The 19,596-nt window shown below is 47.9% G+C and overlaps 1 protein-coding gene across 1 annotated transcript in view; it reads right to left on the bottom strand.

Annotated features, from left to right (window-relative positions):
• The window catches only part of Dnmt1 (DNA methyltransferase 1), a 51,608-nt gene extending 37,106 nt beyond the window's left edge, over positions 1-14,502 (bottom strand). The window contains 5 exon segments of the mRNA XM_059267406.1: positions 1,843-1,918; positions 2,831-3,026; positions 3,114-3,221; positions 3,856-3,892; positions 14,354-14,502. Coding sequence (XP_059123389.1) covers positions 1,843-1,918; positions 2,831-3,026; positions 3,114-3,221; positions 3,856-3,892; positions 14,354-14,433 — 497 coding nt within the window. The 5' untranslated portion in view covers positions 14,434-14,502.
• Between the last annotated feature and the right edge of the window lie 5,094 nt (positions 14,503-19,596).

A 19,596-nucleotide genomic window follows, 5' to 3' on the forward strand; every position in this document is an offset into this window, starting at 1 on the left:
GATCCCTAAGTTACAGATGGTTGTAAACCACCATATAGGTGCTGGAAATGAAAACCAGGTCTCCTGGAAAAGCAGATGCTCAGCTTTATACTTTCTGAGGCTGACTCAAAGGACAGAGCAGTCCTTGTCAAAAATCTGTTGTGTCTCTTTGTAGAATGAGAAGCCATTGCTCAAAGTGGCAGGCAACTTTCTAATGTTTCAGAGAAACATTTGTGTGCTGGAGAAATGGTTCAGTGGTTAAAAGCACCCCGTGCTCTTGAAGACTTGAGTTAAAACTAGGCCCTGGCTGGCTAGTTGGGTGACCACATTACAAACATACACATGTTGCAAACGCATACACATCACATACACACTGTGAGTGTGTAGGAATATATGTGGTGCTGCAGGGATGGCAGTGCTGAAGCGCACCTGCTCCTCTTGCAGAGGACCTGGGTTCAGGGCCCAGCACCTGGTGGCTCACAACCATTGGTCACTCCAGTTCCAGGGGACCTGACACCCTCTTCTGACTTCTGCAGGCACTATACAATGTGGTGCATAGGCACAAATGCAGGAAAAGCACTTGGATACATGAAATTAATCTTAAACAAAACCGTAACAAAACATGTTTATGGGGTTGGGGATTTAGCTCAGTGGTAGAGCGCTTGCCTAGCAAGCGCAAGGCCCTGGGTTCGTTCCTCAGCTCCGACAAAAACAAAACACAAAACATGTTTATGTCTATATAAATATGTCCATATGAAGTTGGATGGTACCACTTTGTGAACAAGGTTCCACTACCAGAACTAGAAAAAAAAACAAGTTCATAAAAAGCATGGGAACAGTGTTATGCTTTATCTTTCTATCACTGGGTGATGAGTGTGAGGGTTCTTTGTTTTGTTCTTTAAGTTTTATGTATATAAATGTTTTGTCTGAATGTATGTCTGTGCACTACATGCACACAGTGCCCAACGAGGTTGGAAGAGGGCCTCATATCGCCAGGACAGGAGTTACTGATAGTCATTAACTACCATGTGGGTGGAGGGAATCAAATCCAGGTCCTCTGAAAGAGCAACCAGTGCTCTTATCTGAACCATCTCTCCAGGTTTGAGCATTAACAGCTCTTGTAGTACTATATGCTGTAGCTTGTGTATGCTTTAAGTTTTCTCAAAAAGTGAAAAAAAAAAAAAAAAAAAAAAGTGTTCACAAGTAATGTTTGTCAAGGTCCAGTGAACAAAACCTGCAAAACATACATCTATACAGGGTGCAGCTCAGTGGGAAATCCTCTGCCTAAAATCTCTAGGAGGGGTAGGGGCACGGCGCAATGGCAGAGTTCCTAAAAGGAACCAGAACCTGCATTCTATCCTTAGTACAAAAAAAGGCCAAAAAAAAAAAAAAAAAAGTATCCAGGCGGTGGTGGCGCACGCCTTTAATCCCAGCACTCGGGAGGCAGAGCCAGACGGATCTCTGTGAGTTCGAGGCCAGCCTGGGCTACCAAGAGAGTTCCAGGAAAAGGCGCAAAGCTACACAGAGAAACCCTGTCTCGAAAGACCAAAAAAAAAAAAAAAAAAAAAAAAAATTAAACTTGGGGCTGGAGAGATAGCCCAGAGGTTAAGAGCACTGGCTGCTTTTCCAGAGGTCCTGAGTTCAATTCCCAGCAACCACATGGTGGCTCACAACCATCTATAAGATTTGGTGCCTTCTTCTGGCATATAGGCACACATGCCAGAACATTGTATACATAATAAATACTAAAAACAATTAAACTTATCAATTATGGAAGCTAGGCAGTTCACTCCGATTCCATTATGTTTTTCCAAAATTACCAGATCCCCAAGAAATGGCCACAGCCCCTCATTACATACTGACCCCTTCATGAAGTGAGATGTGATGGTGGTCTGCCTGGTGGTTCTCCTCGTAGCCATGGAGCTAGATGAAGCTTCAGCTGTTTAAAAGCAGGAAAAAAGACATGGCATTCTTCAGTAAGAAAAATGGCTGCAGATGGCCAGCTGCTGCAAGAATATTCACTTCTTGACTTTCAATCTAGAGTAAACTACGTACCAGCTTGCACATGTCAACAGACAGCCTCTTAGAGAATCCACTGCTTAGTATCGGGCAATAGCATCATACAACCCAGGGAACGAAAGCCCAGAATCCAAGAATGGTTTATGGTGACCGTGCATCTGTCAACACCATTATAAACATCAAAACCCCTGAACTGAAACCTCTGTAGGGACGGACCATTTGTGTGAGTCTAAGCTAGGCAGAAGCACACAGAAAATAAACTAGAGGCTCTGTGCAGCCCCATGGCAAAGCACCTGTACAGCATGCACATGGCTCTGGGCTCCGTCTCCAACACCACTACTACCACCCCAAAAAAGAAAACAGCTGGGGTTTGGCAGATGTGCCCTTCCCTAGCACACCACAGGTCCTGGGTTCCATCCCTGGCACTGCAAAAGAGGCAGAGACAGACAGGAGACAGACAGACAAGGAAAGGAACATTAAGAAACTAACCAGAGAATAAGGGTACAGCTGAATGTCAGCATGTACTTAAGTGTTCACAGGGCCTTAGGCTTCCTTCTCAGCACCAGAAACGAACAGAAAGAAACTAGAATACATGTGGTGCATGCTCATTGGTTCAAGATGGACTGTCTCTTCAAATGAACCACAACCTCCAAGATGGAAACAAGTCAAGTGAGATCGGCAAGGTAGCACAGGCCTATCACCCAGCACTCAGAAGGCTGAAGCAGGAAAACAGTTTAAGGCCAGCCTATACTATCCAGACAGGTACCGTCTCAAAACAGCCAGAAAAACCCAAACAAGCAAACAACTGTGAACCACTGCCATGTGTTCTTACAATTGGTCTCACTGTCCGACTTGCTTCTCCTGGGCCTGAGTTTGGAGGGTTGTTTTGAGTCTGCCACTTCTGCTCTCCGGCTTGGCCGGCTTCCGTTGGCTGGACAATTGTTGGCTTTTCGGGTGAGAGTGAGTGTTCCATTCTCCAAGGACAGATCTTTATTTAAAAGGGATTTCACTTTAGCCAGGTAGCCCTCCTACAACAGCAAAGGATAATTTAGTAGGAAGACATCACAGTGGGACAAACAGGAGCCTCTGCCTCCTGGTAACTGGGAGACACTTACCTCAGATAATTCCTCTTTATGTAATTTGGTTTCCAAGTCACATAACTGGCTCTTTATTTCTGTTTGCAGGAATTCATGCAACAGGTTCAATTTCTCTTTCACACACTCCTGTGGAAAGACAGAGCTGAAGAAGCCCCAGATTCCCAAGCTAGCAATTAAACTAACACAGAAACTAAGCCATCTGGCTGCCCCGGTAGCTGTGTGCTAAGCAGCCCTGGCTCAGCCAAAAACTAAATACAAGCTAGGCGTGGTGTAGGATGCCTGAGATCTCAACACGAAGCGTAGACAAGGAGGGTTGCCAGTTTAAGGCCAGTTTGAACTATCTACTAAGCTCAGGGTCAGCCCAAGCTACAGATCAAAACCTTGCCTCAGAAAGGAACTAGAGAGCTGGGGAAATATCTTGGTCATTAAAGCACCTGCTATGCAGGCATGAAGACCAGAGTTCAGATCCCCAGTACTGGCATAAAGGCTTGGCAGAATCCAGCTCTCAGTAGGCAAAGGAGATTCTCCACATCAAGCTTGACTACTTAAGACTGGCTGAACCCATGAGTCCCAGATTCAGTGAGTCTCCACCTTAGTAAATAAAGTGGACAGTAATGGACAAAGATATCTGACATCAACCTCTGGCCTCTACACGCACATGCATGCACCTGACTGCACACAGGCACCCATACATATGTGAACACATTTACAGGCACACATAGCACATATCCAAGTGAATATGTGAAGGAAGAGCAGTTACCTTTTCTGTTAAGCCATCTCTTTCTAAGTCTTTGAGCCTAGGTAAAGGAAATGATACAAAAATAAAATAAGCAACTTCATTTACCTGAGAATCAATGCCACAATCCAAAACACAAAGAATAACAACAACAACAAAAACCTGTGGGATGCTGGAATTGGGCTAAGTGCCTGTGGTACTAGCCACTCATAAGGCTAAGGCAGGAGGATAACTCAAGTACATAAACCTGTACCCAACTTGGGTAACATAGTGAGAAGTGTGTGTGTGTGTGTGTGTGTGTGTGTGTGTGTGTGTGTGTGTAAAGCTGGGCACAGTGGTATAGCGCACCTTTAATCCCAGCACTCGGGCAGAGGCAGATGGAGGTGGATCTCTGAGTTCCAGGACAGCCAGAGCTGCACAGAGAAACCCTGTCTCAAAACACAAACAACAAAAAGAAAACAAAACCAAAATCCACCCCTGCCCCCCCGCCCCAAAAGAAAAAAGAATAGACATCATATTTGACTGTTGGGGAAAACAGTCCTCTTCTGCCCCTGGCCCCGATGTTCAACATCAACTTTTCTTTTTGGTTCTTTTCTAGAGACAGGGTCTCCTACAGCTGGGTGGGTGAGGAAGTTCTTGAACTCTACTCCTGATTCCCTCCACCTCCTGAGTGTGGAGACTACAAGCATGCCCCACCATGCCTGAGTTTCCAGCATGTTCTTCTGTCCTTCCCATGATGTCCTTAGTAGTCTGAACAAGTACCTCAGCCTCCTGGAAGCTCATCTGAGAGCTGCCCACAGTCAGCCCCCATACCTCAGTGGCCAGGGCAGGAAAAGTTAAAGCCAGTCTGGACTACAGTGAGACCCTACCTCAGATAACAGGGCTGGAGATGCGCTCAGCCAGTCAAGTGTTTGCCTAGCATGCACGAGCCACTGGGTTCCATTCCTAGCTCTTCGTGAACTGGGTATGGTGGCACACACCTATAATTCCAGCACTCAGCACGAAGGGGCAGGAAGATCAAGAATTCAGTCATCCTTGGCTGTACCTTGTGAGTTTGAGGCTAGCTTGGACTACAGGAAACCCTGTCTCAAAGCAGAGGGGTAAAATACAAGAAAGGAAATGGAGAACAGGTCACAATCAGGGTCCCTCTATAACCTGGATGACCTACAACTGTTTTTCTCCCAAATGAGTCCTAAAAGGGCTGCCACAGCATGATGTCAGCACGAGTCATGACTCCACTGTGGGGACCAGCCAGCTGATGGCTCCTAAAGGCCAGGTATGGGGTGGCAGCCTTCCATTGTAGAACTAATTGAATGGGGGAAATGAGGTCTCTAGGGCATCAGGCATGCCCACATACACAGGCGCTAGAGATGAAATCTGAGAAGCAAGCTGGTGAGCTAAGAATGCAGCTCAGGAGTAGAGTCCTGCCTGGCATATCAAGGCCTTGGATTCCATCCCTAGCACTACCTGGGAGAAACAAAGCAGGCCAAAATCTCAAAGAGCTCAACCTCCAGAATATGTACCTAAGTTTGGAAGCACAGAATTCTCTTGGATTTGTCTGAAAAAAAAAAAAAAAAAAAAAAAAAAAAAAAAAAAAAGTGGGCAGATTACTGATTACCTTACCTCTATGGTCAGGGAAGACTAGGAAAGAAAAAAAAAAAGCCACAGAAGAAATGGTAGCCTGTGACCAAGCCTGGGGACAGTGGAACGTGAACAGGTCTAACCACCATGGACAGGAGCCAGGCCTGTGCGATCTCTGCTCCTTCCCAGCAGCCTTGAAGTCTGGGTGCTCAGTTTTCAGTCGCTAGAAGGCAGATGCGGTCTACCCAGGGGCTGCCGGACGGGGGCACCGTGGTTACTCCACCTACTGGCCAACCTCCTTCTAGCACCACTCCATACATGTGCCTACCTTGTTCCAGGTCAGAGGCTGGCTAACTGGACTAACGCCAGCAAAGGGGCTTTCCTTGGACAAGGTGCTCCACACTCTGCAACTGTACTTAAGGTTAACTGCAGTGTAGCAGCTCTGGAGAGCTGGGGCCTTGAGAATGTCTGTCTGGTACGTAAATTCTGGGTTCCATCCCAGCACCCAGTAACCCACATGTATGTGGTGGCACACATCTGTTAGCCCAGTGCTTAGGAGTAGGGGGAAGAGGTTCAAGGCCAGCCTAGACTACAAAATGAGTTTAAGGCTAGCCTAGGCTCCATGAGACTAAAAATGAAAAAGGCTCTGGAATGGCTGATATTTCAGAAGCTCAGGTTGGAGTGTGGCAGAGTCCTGCCTAACACACACAAAGCCTCGAGTCCTACTCCAACACCCAAGGGAAAAGAAAAACCCCTCCAGGAGCTCAGAGCCCCACCCGGGCAAAAGTCATCCCACCCTACAGGTAACTTGGCCAAAGGCAAGACTCCAAGACAGGCAGCTGCACAGTGGACACTTGTCGCCAGAGGCATAAACACAGCTGCTACAGCAGTCCACGTGACTGTCCCTTTTGTGCCCCACCTGATGCTGGGATGGAACCAGAACCTCACTGTGTTGGGCAAGCGATCTACCACTGAGTCATACTCCCAAACCCAGTTAGTCTGCCTTAAAATGGCGATAGGACACAGCTACTGTGACCAGCTCAACAGTCCCTACATACTGAGATTCAACCAGGTAAGACTCAATTGAGTTTGGTGGTACAGGTCTGGAATCCTAGCACACAGGATGGAAGAGTTCATATAATCTCAAGTTCAAGGCTAACCTGTGCTACAAAAAGCAGTATGTCGCAAAAATAGTGAATGAGAGTTCCAAGTGGAGAACTAAGGATGGAGAAACATCTCTAGCCCCATGTTAACCTGACAGGCCATGATTCATTCCTAACTACTTCCAACAGCTTAGCCACCTAGGGAAGATAAAATATTTATAAACCTTTGAAAAAGTAGGCAGTCATAGCCAGGTGCAGCAGCACTGAACCGCAACCCCAGCCAACACTTACGAGGTAGAGGCAGGAGAATGGCAAGTTCCAGACCAGTCTAAACTTTATGGCTCCATTCTGTCTCAAACATAATGTAGGTCCCAATGGGATGATTCAGTGGGTAAAGGCACTTCCTACAAGTCTGATCAAAGTTCAACTCCTACAAGTGGAAGGGGAGAACCCAGCTCCTGAAGTTGTCTTGACCTCTACATGAGTGCTACACACACACACACACACACACACACACACACACACACACACACACACACACTAAGCCTAATTTCAAAAACTCTAATGTAGCCAGGCAGTGGTGACACACACCTTTAATTCCAGGACTCAGAAGGCAGAAGCAGGTGGACCTCTGTGAGTTCAAGGCCAGCCTGGTGTACAGAGTGAGTTCTAGGACAGCCAGGGCTACACAGAGAAACCCTGTTTCAAAAAACCAAAAACAAAAAAACCCTAGCTCTTCCCCAGTGAGAAGACAAGCCCAACAGCACAGAAGAGGGACCCAGCAGAGTCCCAGTGGGGAAGCTGCTTCAGGGGACACCCAAGAGCAAGCCATTAACAGTGCCAGACAGAAAGAAGTCCAGAGAGGGGCCAGCAACAGAAGCTCAGAGCATTTACCTTGTTCCAAGGTCAGAAGACCAAAGGAACCATGGAGAGGCAGGACCACAATACTGGAACCAGGACTTTAGGAATATTAGTCTGACAGAAACATGAACTACATAGAAGATTGCAAAGGTTATTTCAACATCCTAAACCAGAAATGCAGGTCTGAGATACAATTTGACAGCAGAATAAGGCCTGCAAGGGAAGCCCAAGGTTCTAGAACCCTGCCTTTTCTGTCTACTGCTGAAGATGAAAGCCAGGGCCTTGAGATGTGTTGAAGACACACTCTCCCACTGAGCTATACCCACCCCAGCCTCTGGCTAGACCGACAGCATGAACCCATCTGATGATAGCATCTTGAGTAGCAAAATGATGTCCCTCTCACAAGATGCTGCTGCCCTGACCCCAGGACCTCTGACTCTTACTTATGTGGCAACAGCCACTCGGAAAATGTGACTAAGATTCTAGCGCTTTCGATGGGAAGATTATCAGGGACAATCAGTATGGGCCTAGTCTAATCCAGCTGCATTGCAGAAAAGACTGAAGTACAGAGGAAAGGTCAGAGAGACAAGGACATGGCCCAAGAAGCTGGCTGGGGGTGGGGTGGGGTGGGGTGGGGGGTAGGAAAGAGGGGGTAGGAGTCAAACGGTCAGACCATTTCAGAAGCTGCAGACAGTCCTCAGTTCAGCACTGACAAAGCAGATCTAGCCAGACACAGTGGTGCACACCTGTAACGCAACACTCAAAATGCCGAGCAGGAACATCACAAGCTCCAGGTCATCCTAGTTACGTAACAAGTCTGGAGAGGGCTGCGAAGAGGACTTAGGGAGGACCCAAGTTAGGATCCCAGGACCCGTGTAAAAAGCAACGTGAGGAGAAAAGCGACACCAGGCCTGTTGGCCACCAAATCTAGCCAAAGAAGTGAGCTCTAGATTCAGTGAGAGATCTGTCTCAAAAAATAAGGTGGAGACGATTTCGGAAGACAACCAACATTGCCCTCTGGCCTGCCTAAACACACCCACACACAGATAGGTGTACTAAAAAACATATGACCAGTGAGACAGTTAAAGGGTTTGCCACACAAGTCTGGAAACCTAAGTTTGACCCCAGAATCCATAAAGGTGGAAAGAGCATCAATGCCAACAATTTGACCTCTGCCTTTCACACACATACCAAGGCAGCATCCACCTAGACTCACTTTTGTAACTTCAAATTTTTTTAAAAAATCACATAAATAAAAATAAAGTTAAAATAGCTCTTGGATGTCTATACGCATGCTGAGGAGTACAGCTGCATTCATACACACACACACACACACACACACACACACACACACACTAAAGAGAACTAGCCAGGTGTAACAACACCTGTCACAGTAATCACAAGGTTGGAGTAGGAAAACTAAGTTCAAGATCAGCCTGGGGTATGTAATGAGACCTGTCTTACACACACACACACACACACACACACACACACACACACACACGAAAATAATCAAGCCTCCCCCACCACACCACATCCCCCCCCCTCCGCGGCCAGACTTGCAACAGCAATAAACTAAACTGTAGTTCCCCAGAGAGAGGACACATTCTTGCCCAAGTGTTTCCAGAAAAGGGCCACAGTCTAGAAATATCTTGGTTTCTACGCCATACCGCCCTCATTTCTGACCTACAGAACAGCACAAGAAATTTAGTGTTTGGCCCAAGGTGTGGTTCAGAGGCACAGCACTTGCCTAGCACAGATCCACAGCCAGCACTAAAAGATACAGAAATAAAATGAATAATCGGTCATCTCAACACCAGAGAAAAAGATCTAAAAACTAAACCAGTCTTGGCAGCTCATGCTAGGAATCCCAACAGCACTCAGAAGGCTGAGCAGGACAGAATTCAAAGACAGCCTGGGCTACAAAGACCCAGTTTCAAAACAGAAGGGTGACTGGAGACGTGGCACACAAAAGTCTAGGCAAATCGCAGAACAAGAAGCCTAGATCATTCCACAAGTTTGGAATAAAAAGCTAACACAGCTGGGCGGTGGTGGCACACGCCTTTAATCCCAGCACTCAGGAGGCAGAGGCAGGGGGATCTCTGTGAGTTCGAGGCTAGCCTGGTCTACAAAGCGAGTTCCAGGAAAGGTGCAAAGCTACACAGAGAAACCCTGTCTGAGGGGGAAAAAAAAAAAAGGCAACACGGCTGACTGCAGAGTACTTGAATAGATTACCTCCCTGGGCCCAGCCAGGGTGAAGGCCTCCAGGCTGTTGTTCTAACCCACTCCCACCATGAGCTCAGCTGACCTATAAAACTCCACCGAGGAACAGTCAGCCCCAGCCCCATCTTTCAGATGGCATGTTGAATGGTAAAATATCTGCCCTGGGTTTTATGCCCAGCGCCCTCCAAAAACAGATGAGGGGCCCCTGGAGAGACGGCTTGGTGGTTAATAGCATGTGCTGCTCTTATAGAGGACTTAAGTTCCCCAACCGGGTCAGGTGGCTTGCAATACCCCCTCTCTAACTCAAGTTCCAAGGGATCTGACACCTTGTGGTCTCTATGGGCACCTACATGCACATGACACACATACACATAAGTAGAAATAAATCTTTTAAAAAGGGACATGGACAGGGCACTGAGATTAAGCAGACAACCACACAGCTGTAAGGGACAGCACCAGGACTTAACAAAACACCTGTCAATCAAGAGACAGTGTTCCAGACCTGGGGTGAGATATCTATCCCCTCCAGCATAGAGCTGCCTGGGTTCAACTTCAACACAGCAAAAATAAGGTAAAATCTGAAGTCACAGAACTCACTTTTCCTACTCAAGTGAAGCCAGGCTGTGTTATCTTACAGAAGAGGGAAAGTCAATGAGTAGAACGCTTGAAGCCAGGCTGTGTTATCTTACGGAAGAGGGAAAGTCAATGAGTAGAACGCTTGCCTCGCACACTTGACACTGGAGGCTCTCGGGTTCATCCCCAACACCACATAAACCTGCACACATGGAAGTGGAGGCAGGAGGATCAGGAATCCACGTCATCTTAAGCTACACAGGGCTGCTGTGGCTAGCCTGGGCTACCCAACTGTCTGAGACTGGGGACAGGACTAGTAAAGTGACTGTCAAGTACAAGGACCTGAGTTTGGATCCCAATACTCACAGAAAGACAAGCATGGAGGAAGGGAGGACCTCTGGGCTTGCTGGCCAGCCAGACTAGCTCAATCAGTGAGTTCCAAGGTTATGAGCAATCGGTCTCAAAGAAAAGGTTATTGATCCCAGTACTCAGACACTGGTAGGAGGGTCTGTTAAGTTCCAGGCAGGCCTAGTTTACATATCAAGTTCCAGAATAGCCAGGGTTACATAGTGAAACCTTGTCTCAAGATATGGTTGAAAGCAAAAATCCAGTCCCAGGGATCTACTGCCCTTTTCTGGCTTCCTTGGATACCAGGCACACATGGTGCAGATATACTCACAGGCGAAACACCTATACTTACACACACACACACACATACAGAGAGAGAGAGAGAGAGAGAGAGAGAGAGAGAGAGAGAGAGAGAGAGAGAGAGAATAAGGTAGAAGGCAAGAAACAACTTCCAATTCCAAGAAGTTCAAATGTAATAAGCCGGGCATGGTGGTACACGCCTTTAATCCCAGTATTTGGGAGGCAAAGGCAGATGGGTATGAGGGCAGCTTGGTCTACAAAGAGTTCAGGCTAGCCAAGGCTACACAGACCTGTCTCAAAAGAAGACAAGTCTGATTTCCTGAGTTGTTACCATCCTGACTTCCGACTCCAGGACCCCGAGAACTGACCTCCTCATGTGCATTGTGGTGAGCGTGTGCACACAGACTCCAGGACCCCCAGAACTGACCTGCTCGTGTGCATTGTGGTAAGCGTGTGCACACAGACACAGCAAATAAGTAATAACTGACTTGGTGAGATGGATCCGTGGGTAGAGGCACTTGTCACACAGGCCTGACAAACTTAGTTTGATCCCAATTCCACATAAAGGTAGATGACAGTATAAACAAGTCTAACTGCCACACTCACGCTGTAGTACATGTGCACATAAAATTTAAAAGTAGGCCGGGCGGTGGTGGCGCACGCCTTTAATCCCAGCACTCGGGAGGCAGAGCCAGGCGGATCTCTGTGAGTTCGAGGCCAGCTTGGACTACCAAGTGAGTTCCAGGAAAGGCGCAAAGCTACACAGAGAAACCCTGTCTCAAAAAACCAAAAAAAAAAAAAAAAAAAAAAAAAAATTTAAAAGTAAAGTTGTCCTTACACCCACCCGTACCTTGTGGGACGTGCACAAACACACACCGTTCATACACAAGTTAAAAAAAAAAAAATAAGAGCGAGAGGCATGTAACACACACCCGTTCTAAGTTCAAGGCCAGCTGGAGTACATAGAGACTCTGCCTTGAAAAAATTTAAAAAGCTAAAAGCAATTAGAAACCTGAGTCAACAAGGAGGTCTCAGCTATGGAAAAGATGTCATCTTGTTCAGGGAAAGAAACACTTCATCCTGAAAGGCGTGAATCTTTGAAGCAAGGCTTTGGTTGAATTCTAACATGTGACCCTCCTGCTTCTGCCTTCTAAGGGCTTGGGTTATTGGTCATGTGCCACCACACCTAAAAAAAAAAACCTGATTTTTCAAAGACGTGGGGTATAGTATATTGCAAAGAAAGTCAGTCTGGGGCTGGTTCAGCGGATAGGGGTATGCTACCAAGCCTGATGACCAACACTCCGTACCCAGAACCAAAGAAGACCAGCTCCTGCAGGATGCCCTCTGCCCTCCACACAGAGCTGTAGCATGGACCCACATACATACATACTAAATAAAAGAAAATACTTTATGCAAATTTCAACTGCCATTTAGACCAACTGCCATTTAAATACAGAATAGCAGCCGGACAGAAACCGCCAGGCCTAATTCAGCTCCTGACGTCCCACCAGATGTAGGCACCTCTTCATACTGTAGACTATATTTTGCTACTAAGTTTTCCTAAATCAAGAAAAATTAAGCCAGATGTGGTGTCACAGACCTGTAATCCCAGCACTTGGAAAGAGGATCAAGGCTAGCCTGAGCTATACAACCAGAGGCTAGCCTACCTGGGCTAAAGGAATCCCTTTCTGGAAAACAAAAACAAAAACCACAAGTGAACAGGGAGCAAACAGACAGGAACGGCAGGAAGGTCATCTCACCGTCTAACCTTAAAGAGCCACCAAGCGCTCCAGCTACGTATTGTGGTAGGAAGGTTCAATTATAAAAGAAAAATTTGTTGAGGGGTGTCACAAAAGCTACCAATATTGCCAGGCGGTGGTGGCGCACGCCTTTAATCCCAGCACTTGGGAGGCAGAGGCAGGAGGATCTGAGTTCGAGACCAGCCTGGTCTATAGAGTGAGTTCCAGGACAGCCAGGGCTACACAGAGAAACCTGGTCTCAAAAATTTTTTTAAAATCTGCCAATTTTTCTATCTATACAGTCAAAAACAGGCATTCAAAACCTAAACCATCATGGTGGCACCTGCCAGTAATCCCGATACTGAGAAAGGGGCAGGAAGATAGAGTTCCAGGCCAACCTGGGAAACTCACCAATAATCCTGTCACCCCACCCCACCCCCACCCCCGCCCAAAAAGAAAGAGTGCAAAAGGGCTGAGGTGCAGCTGAGTGGTGGAAAACCTGCATGCACAAAGCTTCAGAGGGTGGGGGTGTTTGACAGGAAGGGGAATTTCAGCCATACTCTTTTCTCCCACTTCATCCTCCAAAGCTCAAATAGAAATTGGCCTGGCATCACCGCAGTAAACGAACCCATGGAAATAGACAGCACAAGTAGATTCATAGATCGGGTTGGAGGACGTCCAGAGCTGGTCAGGGCACCTACGACTAATGCACACCACCACATGGGACAAGTTTTCAAGAATGAACTGCCTGATGATGTCCTGGAACAGGAAGCAGGATCGTGTTCCCGCCAAGCCCCGTGCACAGAGGTAGTAGCGCAGGGCCCATTACCCAGAGTCCCTCACTTCCAGAGACACACAGAGGACCGTTGAAGAGCTTCCTTGGTCGCTGGCGGAGGGGGGAGGGTGGGAGGGGTGGGGGGGGTATTCACATGGACTGAAATGGGGTGGGGGTTACCTGCCATCCCTCACTCTTTGGAACATGCACACTGGACAACGTAAAAAGCTTCCTCAACGGTGCCAGGATCGAAGGAATTGGTTCACAGGGGTTACAATGATGGGGCTGGGGTCGAGACAGCTCATTACCATCCATCTTTCCCTCCCCACTTTGGACAGGGTCAAACGTTTCCTCGATTGCTCTGGGATCTCAGGGCCTGGTTGATGTCACTGAAAAGGTGGAGGGCCTATTCTGCACCATCTTCCCCAGGCAGAGTCCTTTGGATGGCTCCAGGATCGCAGGATCGTTTTTACCCTTTACTTTAGGGTAAAAGCAAAACAAAATCCCACGAGGGCTGCAAGCTGCCCAGGCCCGGCGCTGCACCGTGACGCAGAGGAAGCCCTCCTGCACCAGGGCCTTCGGAGGTCCTGCAGAGCGACCCTGGGGTGGGCACGGTGGGACCTCCAGGGACCGGAAGTGGAGGCCAGAGCGGGGTGGGGGCTGCGGGGTGTCCGCGGGCCGCGGGGGAGGGGGCATTTCCTGCATACCCAGGCGCCTGGCTGGCCAAAGAGGAGCAAACCAGGAGGTGCCCCCGAGCTCGTTCTATTTCAGGAGGCCAGGAGACACTCTCGCCTTTCTCCCTCAAGCTCCCGATCAGGGGACTCCAGCACACCGGCCCCCACCCATTTTGGCGCCAACAGCCTTGGGGACGCGCGACCGGAAGCACGGCCCGCGCCAAGCACTGCCCGCGCATGCGCGCCCCGGCTGTCAGCGGCCGCAGGGCCACCCACAGCAGAGATGCCTCCACAAATGCCCGGGCATCGGTCTAGCCCCCCACCCTCACCCCGCGTGGCACCTACCGCCTGCGGACATGGTCGGGCAGCGAGCCTGCCGGGGAGGCGAGCGCGAGCACTCGGGCCGGGGCTGTTCGTGCTGGCATCGCGCAGGTTGCAGCCGACAGGACAGCTCGGAACGAGACCCCGGCTTTTTCGCGCGCGCGGAAACCAACTGGGAGGGGGCGGCGCAAGCGGAAGCAGCGTGTACCACAGGGTGAGGGGGTGGGGAGAAGCCGCGCTGTGCCGAAGGGAGCGCAGGGAGCGCGCATGCGCAGGACAGGCGCGCCGCACACCTCCGGGCTGCAGTGGGCTCGTCCGCGCTCGGGCTGGCGCCACTAACCGTTCCTTTTCCTGGGGAGATGGCTCAGCTCTTGAGAGCCCGTAGAGGACCCTGGGTTGGTTACCAGCACCCACATCCAACCACTCAAAGCCCCTGTAACTCCACTTCCAAGGGATCCTACGCCCTCTTCTGGCGTCTGTGGGCACTGCACTCACATGCGCATACACACACACACACACACACACACACACACACACACACCACACACACTTTTTAAAAACCTTTTAAAAAGAAAAAAATATCTATGAGCTCTTAAAAGGCCTCACATCTAATCTAGTCTTCACCCCGTGCCCTCTAAAGTGACCTTGAGTATACCATCTGGACTCATCCTGTGTTCTTATCTGCCAACCAGGGCTGAGAGCACCTCCTTGAAAATGTAGTTCACAAGAGACTTTTAAGCCAATACATCAAGGATGTAGCATAGTGGAGAGGCCAGGAACCACGTCCATAACCTGCGTTGAATAAAATCAGTAACAGAACACAGGGGAATGATGGTCTCTTCTACAGACCTTCCACACGCTGTGAAAGGATTGGGAATATATAGCTCAGCAGTAGAATGCTTACCTAGCACACTCCAGAGCCCTGAGATCTATCCCTGACACCAGATGAATAAATGAAGAGAATGAATATGAGGAGCAGGAAAATGGCTGAGAGAACTGATCCTTATCAATCCTCTTCTGACTATAGATGCACTTTGACACACACCCACACATATGTACATAAAATAAACTTAAAAATTCTTTAAAAATTTTTAACCAAAGTTTTTTGTTCGGGGTTTTTTTGTGGGGGTTTTTTTTTGTGTGTGTTTTGTTTTGTTTTGTTGGTTTTTCTTATTTATTTATCTATTTTTCTATTATCAGCTTGATACAGTACAAATTCTTATCCTAATAGCGAAATGTTTCACTGAAGCTTGCCCAGGGATTGGGTAAAACCAAAACTTATTATAAGGCACAGTCATCCTAGGGTCCCCCCTGCTATGTAGCCTCCATGGATCTGTGGGTTGCAGTCTGATTGTTCTTTGCTTTATATCTAGAATCCACTTATGAGTGAGTACATACCATGTTTGTCCTTCTGGGTTTGGGTTACCTCACTCAGGATGATATTTTCTAGTTCCATCCATTTGTCTGCAAATTTCATGCTGTCATTGTTTTTCTCTGCTGAGTAGTACTCCATTGTGTATATGTACCACATTTTCTTTCTTTTTTTTTCCTTTTTTTTTTTTGTTTTTAATTTAATGCCAAATGCTGTTTATTGAAGGAGGGAAAAGGTCTTAAATACAGGTTTACAGCACAATGGGAAAACGCTGGAGGGCAGAAGTTCGCTACCGATGTTTTATAATCTTGTATCTAAGCTGTTAATGCCCATTATGCAGGATACACAGACAAGGAACTTCCCTTAAGCATTCAGGAGGGTTGTACCACATTTTCTTAATCCATTCTTCAGTTGATGGGCATCTAGGTTGTTTCCAGGTTCTGGCTATTACTAATAATGCTGCTATGAACATAGTTGAGCATGTATCTTTGTGGTATGATTGAGCATTCCTTGGGTATATGTTTTTCTTTTTCTTTTTTTTTCTTTTTTTTTTTTTTGTTTTTTGTTTTTTGTTTTTTGTTTTTCGAGACAGGGTTTCTCTGTGTAGCTTTGCGCCTTACCTGGAACTCACTTGGTAGCCCAGGCTGGCCTCGAACTCACAGAGATCCGCCTGGCTCTGCCTCCCGAGTGCTGGGATTAAAGGCGTGCGCCACCACCGCCCGGCCGGGTATATGTTTTTCAAGACAGGGTTTCTCTGTGTAGCAGCCCTGGCTGTCCTGGAACTTGCTTTTTAGACCAGGCTGGCCTAGAACTCACTGAGATCCACCTGTCTCTATCTCCCGAGTGCTGAGATTAAAGGCATGTGCCACCATGACTGGCCAAAGTTAATTTTAAAAATTCTGAGGCAGTGATGTATCATGCTCTGTTAAAAGAATTTCAACCTGAAATAAAAATAAATACTTAGATTATTGACAAAATCATAAGTATTGCATATATACACACACACAACTTTCAGTAACAGAAGCATGTTTAAAAAAACTCTTCTTCTGATGGAAGCAAGATGCAGAGATCCACAGCCAAACACCAGGCTGAGCTCCAGGAGTCCAGTTGAAGAGAGAGAAGAGGGATTCTATGAGCAAGTGCGTCAGGATCGTGATGGGGAAACATGCAGGGATGACCAAACCAAACTAGTGGGAACTCATGAACTTTAGACCAACAGCTGTGGAGCCTCCACAGGACTCAACTAGGCTCTCTGCATGAGCGAGACAGTTGTGTAGCTTGATCTGCATAAGGGGCCCCCAGGCAGTAGGATCAGGATTCATGCCTGGTGTATAAGCAGGCTTTGTGGAGCTCACTACCTACGGGCTTGCACAGCCTTCAGGCAGGGAAAGGGGCTTGGACCTGCCCTACTGAATGTACCAGGCTCTGCTGACTCCTCATGGGAGGCCTTACCTTCTTGTAGGAAGGAATGGGGGGTGGGTTGTGGGGGAGACTGGAGGGGCAGGAGGAGGGAAGAGGGGGACTTCTGATTGGTATGTAAAAATGAATAAAAATTTCTAAATAAAAAAAATAGAAAAAAATTCTGAGGCAGGCATGATGGCAGACATCTATTCTAGCACTCAGAAACTAAGGTAGGAGGATTGGGAGTTTGGGGCCAGCCTTATCACATGGTAAGTTTCAGGCCAGCCTGGATACATACTAGGACCCTGTCTGAAGGAGAAAAAAAGAAATCCTGTCTAAGTTTCAACATGATGAACCTTAAGGACACTGAGCAATGGGTGCTGGAGAGATGGCTCAGTGGTTAGGAGCCCTGGCTGCTCTTCCAGAGGACCTGGGTTCAATTCCCAGCACCCACATGGCAGCTCACAACTGTTTGTAACTCCAGTTCCAGAGAATCCAACACCCTCACACACACATACATGCAGGCAAAACACCAATGCCCATAAAATGTAAAACTTAAAGAACACCAAGCTAAGTAAAGTAACGAAAGGACAGACACATGAGGATACATCCATGAACTTCCAGAATAGCAAGACTCTGGAGACAAAATGGTGACCAAAGATGAGCAAAGGGAAGGAGAACAGTGCATGCCTACAGTTTCTGTCTCCAAAGATGAAAAGTTCCAGAAATCTTTTGTGCAATTATATGCATGTCAGTAAATACTACAAAACCACACATTTAATCATAACAGTGAAGATGGTGTACACCTCTAAACCCAGCTCTCAAGATCAGAGGCAGGAGGATCAGGACCTCAAGGCCAACCATGGCTATATAGTCAGATCAGGGCTTTCTTTTTTTTTTTTTTTTTTTTTTTTTTTTAAGTTTTTCGAGACAGGGTTTCTCTGTGTAGCTTTGCGCCTTTCCTGGAACTCACTTGGTAGCCCAGGCTGGCCTCAAACTCACAGAGATCCACTTGGCTCTGCCTCCCGAGTGCTGGAATTAAAGGCATGTGCCACCACCGCCCAGCTAGATCAGGGCTATCTTGGGCTACATGAGACTACTGTCAAAAAAAATAATCATAGCCAGTATGTGGTGGCATATGCCTGTAGTGGCTAACAAGATATTAGGTCAGGATTTCAAGACCAGAGTTCACAAGATCATCATAGCCCGTCTCAACAGGTACTATTAACATTTTTTTAAACTGGTGAGAGGACTCCATGAGGAAGAACACTTGTGGGACATGCATGAGGACCTGAGTTCTAATCCCAGCACCCACATAAAAGTCAAGTCTGGCCAAGCACATGTCTGTAACCCCAATACTGTGGGGACAGAGAGCTCACTGGGGCCTGCTGGCCTCTAGTGTAGATCCGGTTTGAGCAGGAGATTGCGTCTCAAAGAAATAAAGACAGCAGGAGACATGGCACCCCTAATAGAGAAGGACACCCGTCACCTTCCTCTGGCCTCCAGCATGTATGGGCCCAGCAATGCCCCAATGCCACATACATTAATGCAGAAGGGCTGGGCTGTAGCTCAGCCACAGAGCACTTGCCTAGCATGTGTGAGGTCCTAGGCTCAGCCTCCAGTATTGCAGGCCAGGAGAGACCCAAAGAGAGAAGGAAAGTGCAAGAACTCCAGAAAATGAGAGAGAGAGGCACACACATATGAGAGAGTCAGAGTGACCCAAAGAGAGACAGACAGACCCAGAGAGAGACAGATATAGAGCCAAAGAGAGACAGGCAGACAGACGCCAAGAGAGACCCAGAGACACACCAGGCGCCAGGGACCAGGAATGTAGATCTCTACCTCAGTGTTTCCAGCATCTCACATGCAGTGGGTGACTTTAGGCTTGACAAGTCCTTCAGCCTATCATAGGCCACAGGGCGACCATGGGGGACAGCAGGAAAGACAGGGCAGAAGCAGGGTACCCAATCATCTCAGAGAAAGTTCTAAAGCAGCCAGAACCAGCCCTGCCACCCCTAAGACACTTCAGAAAGGGAAGGGACACAGATGGGCACACTTCCTGTTGAGTTGCCTCAAGTCAAGGATCAGAGTGTGCTGGGAATGAACCTAGGGTCTCATTCATGCTAGAAAAAGTGCTCTAACACTGAGCTGGGCCCCATCCCCTCACCAGCCAGATTCTAAGCCAGCTTCCAGGTACAGCTGCTTTGGTACTAACAACTCCCTCCCAGACAAGAAAGGGAAAAGGCGAGCAGGCTGACAGGATGGTTCACAGGCAAAGGCACTGGCGGCCAATCCTAATGTCCCAAATTCCATGGTCGAAGGAGGGGACTGTCTCCAAGGTGTCCCGGCCTCCACATGTGCACCACAGCACATATATGAACCCTCCGAACACTAAATAAGACAGAATCAAACAAGCATTTGTCTCATCTCTAGTCTGCTGCCTGGATGTGTGCCATCCTCCACCTCACTATGGGCCCCAGGGCTTCTGCCCAGA

This window comes from Peromyscus eremicus, chromosome 7 (assembly GCF_949786415.1).
Source record: "Peromyscus eremicus chromosome 7, PerEre_H2_v1, whole genome shotgun sequence".
Taxonomy (NCBI): domain Eukaryota; kingdom Metazoa; phylum Chordata; class Mammalia; order Rodentia; family Cricetidae; genus Peromyscus; species Peromyscus eremicus.